The sequence below is a fragment of the Sorex araneus genome, chromosome 10 (assembly GCF_027595985.1).
Source record: "Sorex araneus isolate mSorAra2 chromosome 10, mSorAra2.pri, whole genome shotgun sequence".
Classification (NCBI taxonomy): Eukaryota; Metazoa; Chordata; class Mammalia; order Eulipotyphla; family Soricidae; genus Sorex; species Sorex araneus.
This window is the reverse complement of record NC_073311.1, coordinates 61,764,910-61,782,122: the sequence shown is the minus strand read 5'-3', so window position 1 is coordinate 61,782,122 and position 17,213 is coordinate 61,764,910. Positions and strand designations below refer to the sequence as shown.

The 17,213-nt window shown below is 54.2% G+C and overlaps 1 protein-coding gene across 2 annotated transcripts in view; it reads right to left on the bottom strand.

Annotated features, from left to right (window-relative positions):
- The window catches only part of ETNK1 (ethanolamine kinase 1), a 45,075-nt gene extending 28,126 nt beyond the window's left edge, over window positions 1–16,949 (bottom strand). Inside the window, exons 1-2 of one of the 2 annotated variants that reach the window (XM_055117997.1) lie at window positions 16,657–16,949; window positions 7,878–8,137 (exon numbers count right to left, since the gene is read on the bottom strand). In XM_055117997.1, the coding sequence (XP_054973972.1) occupies window positions 7,878–8,137; window positions 16,657–16,812 (416 nt within the window). In that variant the 5' untranslated portion in view covers window positions 16,813–16,949. Of the gene's footprint in view, window positions 1–7,877; window positions 8,138–12,390; window positions 12,669–16,656 lie in introns of those variants that run through there. The other variant, XM_055117996.1, reaches the window with a different exon arrangement.
- Between the last annotated feature and the right edge of the window lie 264 nt (window positions 16,950–17,213).

Sequence of the window (17,213 nt, the reverse complement as noted above, 5' to 3'; positions counted from 1 at the left end):
GCAAACGCATGTACACACGTGGGCACGCATTACATACAAGCAGAGTACACACACACGTGTAAATTCCTGTGACAGATTTTAGCCCTGTGAGAACTATTTCTAATAGTGTGTGTTCTGAGAGGAGGGAAGGCTCGAACCGTGTAACTCAAGGGGCCCCTGTCAAAGGAACAGTGCGTCCTTCCACAGAGACTCGGGAAAGAAACCAACAACGATGCCCTTTAGCCAGCCTTGCCCCCAAGGGCACGACACCCCGATTCACAAAATCCAAACTGCAGTCCGACACGCACAAGGACAGCAGCTGCACGCCTCGTGCTCCCAGGCTGAGGGGAACGTGACGGACAGGACTGCAGCGCTGTCACAGGCCGTGAGCAGCGAGGGGCCCGCGACACTTCCCCGCCGGGAGCTGGCGACTGGGGCACGAGGAGCCGAGCCCAAGGCGCTGCAGCAGCCTCAGCCTCTCCCACGGCGCACGGCACAGGAGGAGGCCCGTTCCACCTGCACTCCGTGCAGTCTCTACAGTGTGAATCTAAGCAGATCCTTACTACACGTACCTCAGGCCCTTTTCTTAAAAGAGAAACAAAACTCCTGGCTACTACCTAATTTAAGTGCTCTTTCCAATTTATTCTCATCTAAGATCGGCCACCCTCCAGCCACCCTCCAGCACTCACGGCCGCCTCTCCCAGAAGGGAGCATAAAACTGAGGCCCCCAGAGCCGGGCCACTGGACTCCGCCCCAGGCTGTTTCACTCAGGGCGCCCCAGAGGGGGTGGGTGAGAGTCCTCCCCGCCCCAGGAAACCCAGCCCCGGCAGCCGACCTCCACTACCCCACCACCACGCTCCAGGTCACTTTCCACACGCTCGGGCCAAGCCTCACGCATGAGTGAACATATTCCTGGACACATCATCATAGAGGGAAATAAATATATATGCCTCTCGGAGAGCCTGGCAAGCTACCGAGCATCCCGCCCGCACAGCAGAGCCCGGCAAACTCCCCGTGGCATATTCGATATGCCAAAAACAGTAACAATAACAGGTCTCATTCCCCTGACCCCGAAAGAGCCTCCAATCATTGGGAAAGACAACTAAGGAGAGGCTGCTAAAACCTCAGGGCTGGGGCAAATGGAGACGTTACTGGCACCCGCTTGAGTAAATTGATGAACAACGGGATGACAAGTGATACAGTGATACAATGATGCCCATGAAGGTCAAACAAAAATCTTAATTACTCAATTAGTCTGAGGATCAGAGAGATAGTAAGTACCAGGGTTAAGGCACTGGCCTTACATCCTGCCAATCCGGTTCAAATCCCAACACCACACATGACCCCTGAAGCACTGCCCGGGAGTCCCTCCTGAGCACTCAGTCCCTGAGCACTGCCGTGTGTCAACTACCCCAAAACTGACGTTAGGTAACAACTGTCTGCATTCACGTTCATAAACAATGAATCTGAAAATTAACTTCCCGTCCACACCACGTCCTACCACATACCACAGAAGCATTAAATGAACACAGGTGACAAAGCAACGGGCAGAACATCCCAAACGAAAGCAAGTCATCTCCTAAACATGCATCATGCAGGGTCCGAGAGCCACAGCAGGAATACACCCACCAGGAAAAAAAACAAAACAGCATGGCAGCTCCCCCCCAAGAACGGAATCATCACAGGACCCAGCAATTCCACATCCGGCTAACAGCCGAGAGAATAAAAAGCACTCTGTACTGTAAAATCAAATTTGATTTCTCAATTGAAAACAAACAGGAAAAGAAAAGGGAAGGGAGAAACGCGATGGACTTTGGCCCAGCCAGCCAGCCCGTGAGAGGAAGCACGGGAAGCACCTTCCCACAAGGGTCTCTGCACACCAGGGACACGACAGCAGGGGCACGAGCAAACCCCGAATGTCCATTGCTGGCTCAAAGGCAAAACACAGTTTATGCAAGCATGCACATTCATCAACCTTGAGAAAGGGCAATCACCTGCCAAGCAGGGCGAGAAGAGATCTCGGACCCGGTCTCCAAATCTCAAATCTGAGATCAAATCTCATCTCAAATCTGAGTCTTGCAAACTTCCAACAGCCAGACGGGGCCACTGGTGGGGGCAGAACCTGGAATACTGGCAGGGGGACCGGGGCTGGGAGACTGTACGTCTAAAACCCGACTAGGAACACTATTTGCTGCCTTGAGAACCTTCTTTTTAATATAGTCTTGCAAGGTGAAAAGAATTGTGGAGTTTGGATACAGAACAGAGACAACAGTTTGACATTACAAAAGAACAAACTTAAAAACTGATTAAGGTTACGATATTAGACGCTGAAGTGTTTCACTAGTAGTACTGTAAGTCATGGTGACTCAATTTCTTCTGATTCTGATTAATAAAGATGGTTTTTAAAAATCTGGCGTGGGAACGACACCCGGAAGTGCTCAGGGCTTACTCCTGGAAGGTTAAGCGGACCATACAAAGGACCGAACCTGGGCTGAGCACGTGCAAGGTAATGCCTTACTCACTGTCCTATTGCTCCAGCCAGTTACCATTTACACAATGGTAAAATTTTTATATGTTTCCAACTAAACAACAACAAAAAAACTAAATAAAATGGTCACAAGATTCTGAAAAGTACTTAGAGCACAATGGCTTATTAGCAAAGTTTTACATAAACTCAAATTTCTTCAATAAGGTAACAGCGTGTTTTAAAAAAATCACTAATTATGGTTTTATGTAGGAAAATAACCTTTAAAAATTAAATATTACGGCAACTGGAGTGATAGCACAGCAGGGAGGGCGTCTGCCTTGCAAGCAGCCAACCCAGGTTCGATTCCCAGCATCCCATAGGGTCCCCTGAGCACCGCCAGGAGTAATTCCTGAGTGCAAAGCCAGGAGGAACCCCTGTGCATCGCCAGGAGTGACCCAAAAAGCAAAATAAATAAATACAGATTACCAAAAGTTGTGGCATATATGCACAATGGAATACTAAGCAGCTATTAAAAAAAGGACAAAATCATGCACTTTGGTCTGCCATACGGAGGGAATGGAGGCACTGTGCAGAGTCAAGGCAAAGGTGAGGGGAAGATGCAGAATTCTCCTCGGAACTGACACGGGAAGGCGGCAACAGAAGGCCTAGGCAACGGCACGGGGCAGCCCGTTCACAGAACTGAGTCTGGGGGGTGAGGGGTTGGCAGGCGTGGCCTCTGGGGGAAGAAGGCGCTCTGGCGAGGGGAGGGAATCCTGAAGCCATCGCTCACAGGGCCGCAAATCAGAGGCCCTAACACGAACAACTACAGAGAAAGTCAACGATGTCTGACTTTTGCCAGCAGAACTCAGGGTTTTCACTACAGAAGACTGACGGAGTGGAATAAGGAATTCCGCTCTCAGAAGGCTGCTCCAGTGAAACAACACTGACTCTCCCTAGCGCCAACCAGGAAAGTGGACTTTAAAGTCCTATTCTATTCCCGGGAAGGCCGTGTTTGAAAGTTCTATAGCTCCAGAGACCTTTTTCCTGAATATTCCAAATACTAACTGCTCCTCTCCGAGGCTCCTAAAAACCCAAGAGCACTATTGCAGGAAATTTCTGAATTGGAAAATCGTTTCTCAATCCACCATCCCACTCCTTTCCTTCACTTCCAGACACTGACGCGACAGGTGCACTATTAAACTGATCTTCCTCTTGGCCTTGTACTAGCCATTCGGCATGCTGTAGGCAATATTCAAAACTACCCTCTCCCGGTAACCCCCGCGTCAGCCCGTGCTGCGGTGCCCTAACTGTATCTGAAGATGAGAGTCGACAGAAACACAGGATGAAACGTCACCACCTGAGTTCCGAGTCCCCTGCCAACTCCAAAGGAGAACATCACTAACTGCACTTGCAACTTGGCGCCACCAGCGTAAGTCGCTGGTTTCCAGTCCAGCTTTCCTTTTTTGTCCTGTTTTCACGGTTCTAGGGGAGGGGGCTCGCCCACAGCGCTCAGGGCTCACTGAGCAGTGCTCGGGGACTGACGGGGCCAGGGACCAAAGCCAGGCTGGTGGCGGTAGGACAGTGTCCGACCTGCTGTACCGTCGCTCCAGCCCCCAATCCTCCCTTCATTTCCTTTTCTGGTTTTTAATTAAATAAACTTCAGGATTCCGTTCCCCGAAAGACACAAGCTTAGAAAATACCCTGATTTTTAAAAAATCCCCTGAACATCTGAGTTTTTTTCAGTTTCCAATCTCGGGGCGCTTTGGATTGGGTTTGTTTTGCCTGTGTCAGGGCCACACCCCGCGGGGCTCATGAAACCACAAGGCCAGGGAGCCACAGAGCCAGCCTGGGCCTCCACGCGCACAGCTGTGCCCCCACTTCGGCCACCCCCCCCCAGCCCAAAATATCACTCAACTTTTCTAAAGGTCTCTGCAATGGCTGACAAAGAAAAGCTCTGCACATAAGAAAGATCGCCATATACTTCCCTGCGGTGGATTACGGACGAACTTGGTGCGATCTCCCTTGTTTGCTGGGGGCCACACCCCCAGCCCACTCCTGGCGCTGGCCCGGGAATCTCTCCTGGCAAAGCTGGGAGCCCACCTCAGGCCAGTCCCGTGCCGAGCAAGTGCCTTGGCCACACACTAACGTGACGGAGGTGAAACACCGCCTCAGGTACCAAGTTTACACACTAACGTGACGGAGGTGAAACACCGCCTCAGGTACCAAGTTTACCGCCGGCAACTATGCGCTCCTTTTGAAAACTTTTTCCGGTCTTCTGTATACACTACTTATTTTTTCCAAAAGAAATTTTGCTCCTCACAGGGTGGACATCGGACCAGGCACTGTCTATTTCTCCTAGACTCGAACAAACACACACTGTAGCCCAGCTGCCTTTCACAGCCCAAGCAGGCACTTTCCCCCACCGTGGGTGCGGACACGCAGCCGTCCCTGACTGAGACAGCACTAGAGAACCTGATGGACATTCACGGAGGCTATAATGTAATCAGGCCACATTGTTGCCTGCACATTAGCCTGATTTAATAACAATGACTCAATGGAATACCTAGCTAATTCAAAACTGTTAGCATGTACCAGCCGGAGATCCTTTTCCCCATCAACACAGGAAACTGGGCTGGGCGACGGCAGGGGCACACGGGCAGTGCTGGGGAGGGGCGCAGGGGCTCAGTGCTCGGGAGGGGCCCCGGCGGGCCCCAGGGGACCGTAGGTGCTTCGGGTCACGGCCACTGCAGCTGCATGCAGGCAAGTGTCTTCCTTCCGATACTCTCTCCCCTGCCTACCCCGAAACTCCTTCTCCAAGGGAAAAGCACACTGTGCCAAATCTGCATTCCTAGTCTCAAGGACTCCAGAATTACCAGCCAGTCAACTGCTTGACCAATGAATTTTTTAAAAGTATTTTACCATGAATATTTGGAAACTAAAATATAACAATCTATAAAATCAATTGGCAATTTAGCTTAATCAAAATGTTCTTTTCCCGAATTAGCTTTCCTTAATTTTATATTAACAAGACCACCAAACGCTGCCATACACCCTAAGATAATTACACTCTAACGGGAACAAATCAGCTGGCAACAGCAAGCGTTACCAACCCTCACGCTGTCTGCTCCTTCCTGGATCACTCTGGCATCGTCGCTGGTTGCTTCTCAGCCTCCACTGCTTCTTTTAGCCGGAGTTCAATTCAATGAATCAGTTAATTACAAGTCAGTATCAAAGAATATAAATGAATTTAATTGGAAGTACTAATAATTGGTTTCTAACAGTATTCCATTTTTTAATGAAATGTGCAGGTGCCTGTATTAATACTATATATCACTGCCCCTGGAGTTCAAGTGAAAGTTTAAATTTGGTACACTTGGTAAAAGGGGCCACGAGTGCAAATTTCATGAAAGTACAGATGTTACAAAGTCAGTCACAATGGCTAGAGCAGGGAAATTGGCATTAGCCATCAGCAGTATTTTTTCATAAGCCCTCTGAACGCTGACATCTAGAACTAGGACCCTTCCCTGCCAGATACCAGGAAGTTGGTACGGGCCTTCTCTATTACCTGGGCAAATATATTTTTTTCTCTGGCTCCAACTCCAGTTCTTCCTTTGGTGATATTATGCATCTACGTATTTTAATCCTGTGATAATGGTTCTCCTCAAACATTATAAAGACTTATAAATAATCTTTCAACGGTTTAAGTATATAAACACACTTTCACACACCCAGGCCTGAAAACCCAAAGGAAAATTTTGCTACCGAGGAGCAGGTCTAACTCTATTTATCAGGCTGCTCCCATAACGTCACAGCATCTGAGCGAAGGCAGTGACAGCCGACAGCCGTGCGGAGCAGACCTCTCTGCGGATTACTTGGAACAGGCTTCAAGCAGGTAACTGCTGACTCATTCCAATTTATCCGTGTGTTAATTTCAGATTCTCTATGATCCAGAACCGGTAAAGACCCCAGATGCTGACAGGAAGGGTGTGACCACTCCCCAAGATGCCACGTCCCCTCGTTTACTCGCCCCCCTACAATGCACTGTGGCCACTGAGAGCCCGTGGGGTGACACGAGGGTGTCATCACCTAACAACTCAAGAGAACGGGCACTGGCTCTTGTATTTTAAGCACGTGCTTACTTTCAATGTAGTCAATACTAACAAACATCGTTCACATGGACACAAGCTCTTTTGTCCTGGACAATCTTTCGGTTTTGTTTCTGGGTTCCAGCACTGCTGGGGACCCTGTGGTGTCGTGACAGGCAGAGGCCATCCCCTGGCAATGCATGGTCTCGGTCCTGAGATCTCTCCGGCCTTCAATAACCCCTAAAAAAATATAAAGGGATCACAAAGGGCTGGAGCGACAGCATAGCAGGGAGGGAGTTTGCCTTGCACGCGGCCGACCCGGGTTCAATTCCCAGCATCCCACATGGTCTCCCGAGCACCGCCAGAAGTAATTCCTGAGTGCAGAGCCAGGAGCAACCCCTGAGCACCACTGGGTGTGACCCAAAAAGCCAAAAAAAAACAAAACAAAAAACATATATATGTGTGTATATATATGTGTGTGTGTGTGTGTGTGTGTGTGTGTGTGTGTATATATATATATATATATATATATATATATATAAAAGGATCTTGAATCAAGATGTTTGAGGGGGCTGGAGCAATAGCACAGCGGGTAGGGCGCTTGCCTTGCACGCGGCTGACCCGGGTTCAATTCCCAGCATCCCGTATGGTCCCCCGAGCACTGCCAGGAGTAATTCCTGAGTGCATGAGCCAGGAGTAACCCCTGTGCATTGCCGGGTGTGACCCAAAAAAAAGCAAAAAAAAAAAAAATTTGAGGACTTCTGGCTTATGCATAACCTGTTTTCAAATCAAGCCCGTTTACGAGAGTTTTTAGAAACAAAGGGAGAATACTAAGAGGGCGATTGTAGTCAAATGACTGTGCATAAATATACAAGACACGATTGCGGCCAGGGTGCCTGTCAAACGGGCAGAGGGGTTGACCTGAGTTACAGGTTTAGTCCCGGCATGACACACAGTCCCCCGGCTGCCCCGGAGTGAGCCCAGCACAGCCGGGCGTGGCCCCCGCACCACCAACGGGCCTCTGACACAGAAGTCCAGACACCGCACTAACTCATGACAAATGCAGAACGACAATGGAATATAATCCCAGTAAGCGAGAACCTGACGACGAGGCCCGCGCCAGGGCAAGCAGTGGATCCTGCTCTGGTCCCGGGGGCGGGGAGCCCTGCTCCGGCAGGGAAGGCTGGGCTGCTCCCTCTGGTCCCAGGGCCACACTCCTGGCAGAGCCCGGGGGGCCGCACCCTGGCCCTCTGCGTGCACCGCGCTCGACCCGTCCACACGGTGTCGCTCGAGCCGAGCCCAGAGCCAGCCCTGAGAGGGCCGCGGGGCCGGGAGGCTGAGCCCACCTGAAGATGTCGGGGTTGCAGACGTGCCGGGGGTCCAGGGCCTCGCCCTGGATGAACTCGTAGCAGAGCCCGTTGTTGAAGGTGCAGTAGAGCTGCGGGGCGCAGCCGTGGGCCTGCAGCACGCGGAAGCTCTTCACCTCCTCGTCGCGGTCCACCAGCAGCTCCGTCTTGTTGCCGTAGATGCGCACCAGGACCACGTCCTCCATGGTGCTGCCCACATAGCAGCCGATGAGCTTGTTCGTGATTCCGTCCGTGAAGAGCTGCCGGAGACGGAAGGGGGGAAGGAAGGAAAGGGTTAGTGCTCCTCAGCCGCGGAGACCCGGCAACGGGAAATCAACCAAACACCATTTTTTTTTTCTTTTTGGGTCAACCCGGCGATGCACTCAGACTCATGCACTCAGGACTTACTCCTGAGCAGTGCTCAGGGGACCATATGGGATGCTGGGAATCGAACCCACGTCGGCCGCGTGCAAGGCAAATGCCCTCCCTGCTGTGCTATCGCTCCAGCCGCGAAACACCAATTTTAAAGTGTCACTTCACAGAAAGGAACCTCTGGATGCCACAGGGCCTCTCCGTCTGCCATCTGCACTGTGAATGCGAAACTGAATGTGCTTCGGCCTCAGTCCAGAACATCACTCTCTTGCAAGTGTTAATTTATCAATTACTTCGACAATTTTTTTGCCTGTTATTTCTCGGCTCTGTACTGTGCTAGTTACACATACGTGCGTGTCTGAACACAGGTGATCCTTCCAAGGTCTTGCGTGCTACGACATTAAAAAAAAGGACTTGGCAAATTTAAAAATACAAATATAATGGACCGTAACTTACATCATGGCAAATCTCCCAACTTATTTTGTTTTTTGTAACTGAACTTCAAATGTTGAATGTAAAGGGCACTAGTGTCAGGCATTAGAAACCTGGGTAGAAGCCAGAGGGACGGTCGAGGGAGTGGCCCGGTGAAGCAGCCACTTCTGGCTGAATTCCCAGCACCACACAAAACCCCCACCCCCGCCAAGTCCTGCCAGGAGCGTCCCCTGAGCCCAGATGGGCCCAGGACCGGGAGTGAAGCCCTCAGCACAACCAAAAAAAAATTTTTTTAAAGTAAAGCAAGTATCTGAATATTCAGCCATAAACTGGAAGCTGGAAGCCGGGCCTGGGGGCGAGGCGCCTGGTTCAGGGTCCGGAGCCTGGGCCTGGACGGCGGCTCAGAGCAGGCTTGAGGCTGGGGCTAGGCGCCTCGAGAGCTGCACGGGGCCCGCCACCCGGCCCCACAGACACCGGCCCCAGCCCAGACCACACACACTCCCGGACGCCAGGAGCACCTGCACCGTCCACACGCACTCAACCCCTGGGGGCGCCGCGACCGGCCCCATCGTGCCCACCCGCCAGGGCGCGCCTGACGCCCGGGGGAGCTGAGCAGAGCCCCAAGGACGGTCCACAGGAAAGGGGCCGAGCCGTCTGCCAAGGCCAGGGCACCCGCTCGCCCGTGTGTGGGCCGGGCCGGAACTCGAAACAAAACAGCAACAACCGTCAATAGGCCGTTGAGTCTGGTTTCCTATTTATCTCGGGAGCAACAGCTCTTCCCTCTGGCTGTGGCTTTTCTCCCGTTCCTCCTCCCTCCTTCTCTCGGGAAGCCTCAGTGAAAGGCCGGCTCAGCCTCGGGGCCAGGGCGGGCTGCAAACACACAGCGCCCCGCCCCGGGCCACCCTGTGTGGTCACAGCAGTGACTACCCGCCCTCCCCTGGTGCAGCTCCTGCCCGCCCCCTCCCCACCTCACTCCAGGGCACAGCCCCCGCTCCCTTCCCCCAAAGCCAGGGCCCCACGGTAGAAGTGCCGGGTCCCCTCACCCACTCCGAGTGGGTTCCCTGAATGAACCAAAGGAGCTCGGCGGGCGGACGGAATGAAGGGGTCTGGACCCCCACCGGTGGTGCTCGGGAGCTACTCCTAGCTTGGTGCTCTGGGAGGACCCTCCCAGAGGTGCCCGGGAGACGAGATGCGGTGCCGAGCATGGGACCGGAGTCGGCGTTGCCCACGTGCTCTGCCCCCTCAGGAACACTGGCTTCACGGGCGCCTGTGGACGGAGCCCGTCTCACACACGAACCTACACGCAAACGGCCGAGCCTTCCAGCACACGGAACACGGAACCCCAGCAGGAGACAACAGTCTACCTCTCGGCAGGGGGACGAAGCTGACCCTAGTCTCAGGGGGGCCCTTTCCGTGGGCCTCAATGCCCCAAGGGGGTCTGCTACTCCCATTTTTAAACAAATCGAACTTAGCATATTATTTTCTCAGAGTCGTACCACCTTGTTTAAAAAAAAAAAAAGACTCATTCAAAATGCTCTATTTTGCTCATTTAACTGTCAGTTAAGGCGTCTGCTCCAGGCAGGGCCAAGGGGGTACTCCGGGTGCTGGCAAGATGCTCTTTCCCGAGCGGGGGAAACTCCAGGACCTGATCTACAGTAATTTATGTCCCATGTACTTTTCCGGGCTTCTTGCACCTCATGACTTTTATCAGCGTGAAAAGAGTGTGTCTATTTATAGCCACGCGCTACATTAAAGATAACTCCTTATAAAACAGCCACGAGAAATTAAACCCCGATTCCCTGGGGCCTGAAGCCCAGGGCTCCTATCCCCCCCCCTTCCTTAGTCACTCGCCCCAAAACACAGAACGAAAGGCCCTGCGGCTGCCTCTGCCCCCGAGGGCGAAAGCCAGTCCTGCCCAGGTCAGCATGTCCCCTCTGCCCACCCCATCCTCCCGGGGCCCCGGACTGCCCATCTGGACCGGCCGGACCAGTCTCTTCCAGTTATGTCCCTCCCAGACGAGCTGAGTGGAACACACGGCGAGGGACAGAACTGTCCTCGACTTCGTCCATCTACAGAAGCCTGACCCCAGCTGTACCGGGACCCGACCACCGCGCAGCCATCCCCCCCGACCACGTGTTCATCACTCATCCTCCCAGCCGCCGTGGTCGGGGCCACGCTACTGATTTAGCCTCCTGGCACTGCGCTGGGCACCAGTTTCACGACCACGGGCCCGGGGCTGGAGCGACAGCACAGCGGGGAGGGCATCTGCCTTGCACGCAGCTGACCCAGGTGCGACTCCCAGCATCCCGTATGGTCCCTGAGCACTGCCAGGAGTAATTCCTGAGTGCACAGCCAGGAGTAAGCCCTGTGCATCGCCTGTGCATCGCCAGGTGTGACCATCCCCCCCTCGCAAAAAAAAAAAAAAAAACCACAGCCCAAGTTTTCACTTGCACCCCGATTCCAAGGTCTCGACTGTCTACTTAAAGAAACATCCCAGGCCCTCCATGGTGGCCTGGAGGGAAAGTGCCAGCTCCTCCCGGGGGTCACAGCTTCCGTCTCCCCCGCCCCCTGGCCCAAAGACCACTCCCACTTCCTGTCGGCCCAAAACCCTCGGCCCGGCTATGTCCGAGCAGTTTCTCTGCCAGGAACGAACGCTTCCCCGTTCCAGGCTAATCACATCTTTCCTGCCAAGCTCAGCTCAGGTTGACCCTCCCAGAACGATGTGGCTCTTAGGAAAAAAGTAAATGAAAGTAAATGAACACGTCAGCATTGCTGAGTCGAAGCGCTTGTGATTCTTTCAGATGAATATTTCAACTTACAAATGAGCAGGTAGCAGGGAGGAGGAAGGCATGTCGGAACAACCTGTGCTATTCATAATTTTACTATTTCGTACTATTTTCTACAGCAGAAAGCCCCGGATAAAGATTTCCAAAGTTGCCAAAGGCAACAAATGGCCGTGACCGAGATCCCAAGAACCACCCTTTCCCGAACCTGGGGCCTCCCGGGGCTTCAAAGGCGGGAGGAGGGGTCTGCTTAGTCCGGAACACACTGCTATTCACATCTAAAAATGAACGGGCACACTCAGTTCCCGACCTGAGGGTCACATCGCAGTCTAAGACGCAGGAGCCTGTTGAACATTCCGCCTCCCTCCGGGCCAGCCTCGTCCATACACGCTCTGTCCCGGCTTCCAGATTAAGAGAACGCTGGAGAGAGAGAACAGGCAGCGAACTCGGCCACGGACACAAAAGAAATCAGGATGAATAAAAACTATAACCCTTCCTTCTGGGGCCGGAGAGATAGCACAGCGGGTAGGGCATTTGCCTTGCACGCGGCGGACCCGAGTTCGATCCCCGGCATCCCATATGGTCCCCCAAGCACCACCAGGAGTAATTCCTGAGTGCAGAGCCAGGAGTAACCCCTGAGCTTCGCTGGGTGTGACCCAAAAAGCAAAAAAAAAACAAAAAAAAACCCTTCCTTCTGGTATCTGTAAGACTCAAGACTCCTATAAAGACACAGTATGGCCCAGTGGAGAGCCAGGTATGGCCCATACCCGCCCCCGCAAACAGGGAGGGAAGGAAGATAGGAAAACAGCTGCGTAACCTAACATGAAGACTTATCTCAACATAACATACCCTGAGAATTCCAAAGGGGAAAGAACATGTATGAATCGCTTTTTCACAGGGGAAACCAATACAGAATATGGACTCACTAGCAATAATAGCTGCCAGGAGGATTTCTTTCATTCCCACAATCCTCTGGACGCACGGAGCATGTCACAGCTAAGGAGTCCGGCTGACAGCCTGTAGTGAGACCACCTGTACTCCCTCCGAGCATCACACTGGGGCTGTCGTCCTCCCCGCTGCCTCTCGAATCTTCGCTATCATCCACACAGACTCCAAGATACAGGAAACACAACGGAGCCCAAGAGACAGAACAGGGGTTAAGAGCTTCCTCTACATGCCTGTGACCCCATTCAAAACCCGGGCACTGTGATGGTCCCCACAAGCACCACCAGGTCCTCGGCAGAGGACAGAGGACAGAGGGCTGGACCCTGAGCATCACCAGTGTGGCCTAAAACTAGCCCCACCCCGCACACACAATGAACACAAGAAAGATGGAACATGCTGAACAATGGTTCTTCAGCTAGTTTAGAAGGAAAACCAGGTTTACGTCTTCTTAGTGGAGGGGGTGTAAGAAGCGTCAGGACAGACAAGTGTCCTGGGATGGGACGGAGCCGGAACAACAGCACATCCGGTAGGGCGTTTGCCTTGCACGCAGCCGACTCAGGTTCAATCACCGAGTACCGCCAGGAGTAAGCCCCTGAGCACAGCCAGGTGTCACCCAAAGACAAAAAACAAGGTTTTTTTAGGCAGAAGTGTCATAAGAACTGTGAGGCAGAGGGAACAAAACGCTTTTCTGGGCCAAAGCTTTTATTTCTGAGAAATCTTATTATGGAGTAGGGTGAGAGCCCAGAGGCCGGGAACACCTGTGTCCCAAGCACAAGGCCCAAGTTGGTTCCCGGCACCGCCTGCTGTCAGGAGCCGGCCGGGCCCAGCGCCGCGCTGTCTGGCAGCTGACCACGGATGGCCACTAGTGGGCCCTGGGGGCCCTAAACAGTTTGGGGGCCTCAAAAAAACAAACAAAAAGTCCCTTGTACATACCAACGGCTTCCCTGCTTTAATCGCAATAATCTTACTCAGAACCTTGACCCCTACTCCAGATCCGCCATTTGTAATCTGCAAATTCAATTTAAGTCACTCAACAATCCCGGCGCTGAGTTCCCCGGTGGCAGTCCTGCCGCAGAGGGGCTCCATTCTGGGAGATGGCGCACCCACACGTTCCCTCATCCTGGGCACACAGGAAACAGAACCGGGGCGGACCGGGAGCTCCACCAGCCTGCGAGGGCTCCATCCGGCACGGCCTTCGGGCCCGAGCACCCTGCAGGAGCAGCGAGGCAGCCATGGGTCTGCCCCAAACACAAGTCACTTTAGACTTAGGAAAACTGGATTTAAAATAAAATTTATCATTCCATGCGTCCCTGGTTAAGGACCTTGCCCATGAAGACTGTCAAAGACAAGGTCCGCTAACACTGTAACAGCAACGAAATAGGCTTTTTCTGTTTTGTTTTGTTTTATTTTGTTTTTTGCTGGCTTCTGGATTTTCCTGCATATCCCAGCAAGAGTAACTGTCAGATAAAATTATGACTAGATGAAAAGGTCATTCCAAAGGAGGGCTGGGAGCCACCGGCGGCAGGGGACTGTCATCCAGGGGCCAAGCTGGGGGCAAGAGCCTGACTAGCACACACTTCTGTTAGGTCTGTTAGGGGGTTTTTGTGGGGGGGCTCACCCAGTGATGCTCTGGGCTTACTCCTGACTCTGTGCTCAGGCTGGGGGACCATACAGGATGCCAGGCGTCGAACCCCAGGTGGCCGCTATCAAGGCAACCAACCTTCCCGCCCTTCACGGCTTCAGTGCCACAAGGTCACACTTCCGGTCAGCTGCCATAGCCCCCCACTACACTGTACAGGACAAATGCCACCCAAATGGCCCGTGGCAGAGGACAGATCCCCCACCCCTACCGCATGTGAAATCACACAAAACATCTGAAGAAAAAGAAATCTATTTCTTTTTTACAGAAGAGAACCCTCCTGGTGACTCCCGGAGTTTCAGTGTGTGACCAAGTGCAGCTTCCCCTGCAGAAAGGGGCCGCGTGCGTTTTTATTTTCCTACATCAAAGGAAATAAAAGCAAATCACACAGGAAAATACTCCCATTGAGATCTCCTAATGAAATCCTGAGGCACCGTCGGAGCCGAGCGTGGCCATACGACATCAGGCTGAGAGGGGAGAGCCATCAATAACCCTTGGTTCAACTCAACTCTGTGGCCGTCCGACGGAGACCCCCGCTGGAACTTGGGTGGGTGTGACTAGCAGCCCTCCTGGAGACTCAGACCCGGTATTTACCTTCACTGACAAATGAGAAAAGACTGGATTACAGGTCCAAAGGTTTTTAAGGTGCCAACAAAGGGAAAAGATAACATTCAATTAGACCATCAGAAGCTATTGCATGTTACACCACACTTACCCTGTCTCCTATTTTTAAAGCTATCTACTGGCTTTAATCAATAAAAAAAAAAAAAAGCACCTAGTTTAGGAGATTAAATAGTACTATTTCTTTTTAAGTCTTAACTCTAAACCTGGTTTTAAGTGCCCTTGAGGGGCAGCTATTACTCCTTTTAAATAAAGTCATAAGAATGCAAATTCCCCCCTCCCCCAAGCCCCACCTTCATAATCCCTCCTTAAAAAGTAACATTTGCCAGACCCAGAGGTTACCAGGAAGCAGCACTGGCTAAAATTAATATGCTTAATTTATAATTGCCAGAATACAAATGACTTTGTTATAAACTACAAATTAGTTAATAATACACGAAATGAGTATGGAGTTTCAATTGGACGTTTCAATTAATTTAATTTTCTTTAATTAAGGGAAACCTTTTAATTACACATATACTGACTAACAAAAAAGCACTCCCTTATAATTTCATTTAGTAACAATTTTTTTTTCCCCCAAAACTCCTAAGGCCATTAAATGTGTTTAAAATTCTTCTAGACAATAAGAACTGAAACTAACACGCAAGTGTCAGAAACAGTTCTGGGCCCTGGAGCCCGATTCATGTTTTATTCATCTTTTATCCCCGGTTACTTCGTGAAGAATCTGAATACAGTGAACAACACTGCCCGAAAAACGAAACTAGGAAGGACAAGGTGGATGTCTGGTGTGTCAAGTTCAGGGGAAGGTTTTCCCGTTGCTGCTGAGATTAAAAATCCCAAATATCCCAGCACTCCGACTATGTGTTTGCACGGGAAAAGCAGTTTCTTTTCCTCTTGGGTTTTTTTTTTGCTGGGGTTTGTTTTGTGTGTTTTTTAGGTGACTGTTTTTTTGTGTCTGGTTTATTTTTTCTTTTTTACCTTTTGCAGTTTCTGAAACTCAAAAATCTTTAAAAAAAAAATTAAAATTAAAGATAGCGTCCTAACTGATCAAAAACTGTGTATTAGGAAGCGAGTGGGTTCCCAATTTTGTTCCCGGATCGATTTTGGTTTTTTCTCCCCAATTTCTGCTGTGGGGGCTCAAGAAAAACAGGAGCCTGCCCTCCCCAGCCCCCACCCCCGACGGCCTCGGGATGGGGCAGGCCTGGGGGGCTCGGGGCGCTGGTGCTCCCGACGGGGAAGGGGGTCGCAGGGGGCGGGGAGTCCGAAGCCTGGACGAAATGCAGCGTCCAAGTCCCACGGAAGGACGAGCCCTTCGGAAGCCGGTGGGGCGGGGGCGGGGGGCCCCCCCAGGCCGGTGGGGCAACGGGGCGGGTCTGGGGACCTGCGGGGAGGGGGAGGCGCGGGGGCAGCTGTGCGGCGGTCAGCGGGACCTGCCTGGAGAGGGGGAGGGTCCAAGGACTTGGGGGGGGGCGGTCAGGGGGCGCGGGGGGCAGCCGCCCCGTCGGGTGGGCAGTCCCGAGACCTGCGGGGGGGGTAGGGAGGGTCCGAGGACTTGGGGGGGTCAGGGGGCGCAGGGGCAGCTGCCCGTCGGGTGGGCAGAGCGGCGGGGGCCCGGGGACTAGGGGGGGCGCGGGGGCAGCCGCCCCGTCGGGTGGGCAGCGCGTGTGGGGGTCCCGGGGACTGGGGGAGGGGCGGTCAGGGGGCGCGGGGGCAGCCGCCCGTCGGGTGGGCAGCGCGGCGGGGGTCCCGGGCGCTGGGGGGGTCAGGGGCGCGGGGGCAGCCGCCCGTCGGGTGGGCAGCGCGGCGGGGGTCCCGGGGACTGGGGCGGGGGGGCGCGGGGGCAGCGGGAGCAGGGCCGCGCGGCGCCGTGGACACGGGGGCGCGTCACCGGGCACCGCGCCGGGCCCCCGCACGGGCCGGGGGCAGTGACCTTCGGGGGCGTGCCGGGGCGGCGCGGCGGGGACCCCCGGGCCGGCGCGGGCGTTACCTGCAGGGTCACGTCCTGGGGGTCCCAGTGCGGCCGCAGGTGCCGCAGGAGGCGCAGGGCGCCCTCGCGGCAGCGCTGCTCCTCCTGGTCGGGCACCGTCACGTCCAGCTTGGGCACCTCGGGGGCGCCGGGCGGGACGTGGATGTAGTTGGCCATGGCCCAGGCGACGGCGGACACCACCACCACCACGACGGCGACGGCGACCACGAGGGCGGCGGGCGCCGACAGGCTGCCGGCGGCGTCCGTGCCGGGGCGCCCTCGCGGGAGGGCCGGGGGCGCGGGCGGGCGGCGGCGGCGGCGGCGGCGGCGGCGGGCGCGGGGCGGGCGCGGGCACCGGGCGGCGGCGGCGGCGGCGGCTCCTGCAACACTCGCTGTGCGGCCCAGCGCCGGCCGCCGCGGAGCATGCCGGGACCGGCCGACGCGCGTCACGCGCGGGGCGGGGCGCTGACGTCACGGCGGGCCGGGGGCACAATGGGGCGCGCGCGGCCCCGCGCCCGCCGCCCGCGGCCCCGCGCCCGCCCCGCGCGCGCGCCCGGCCCCGCCGCCGCCGCCGCCGC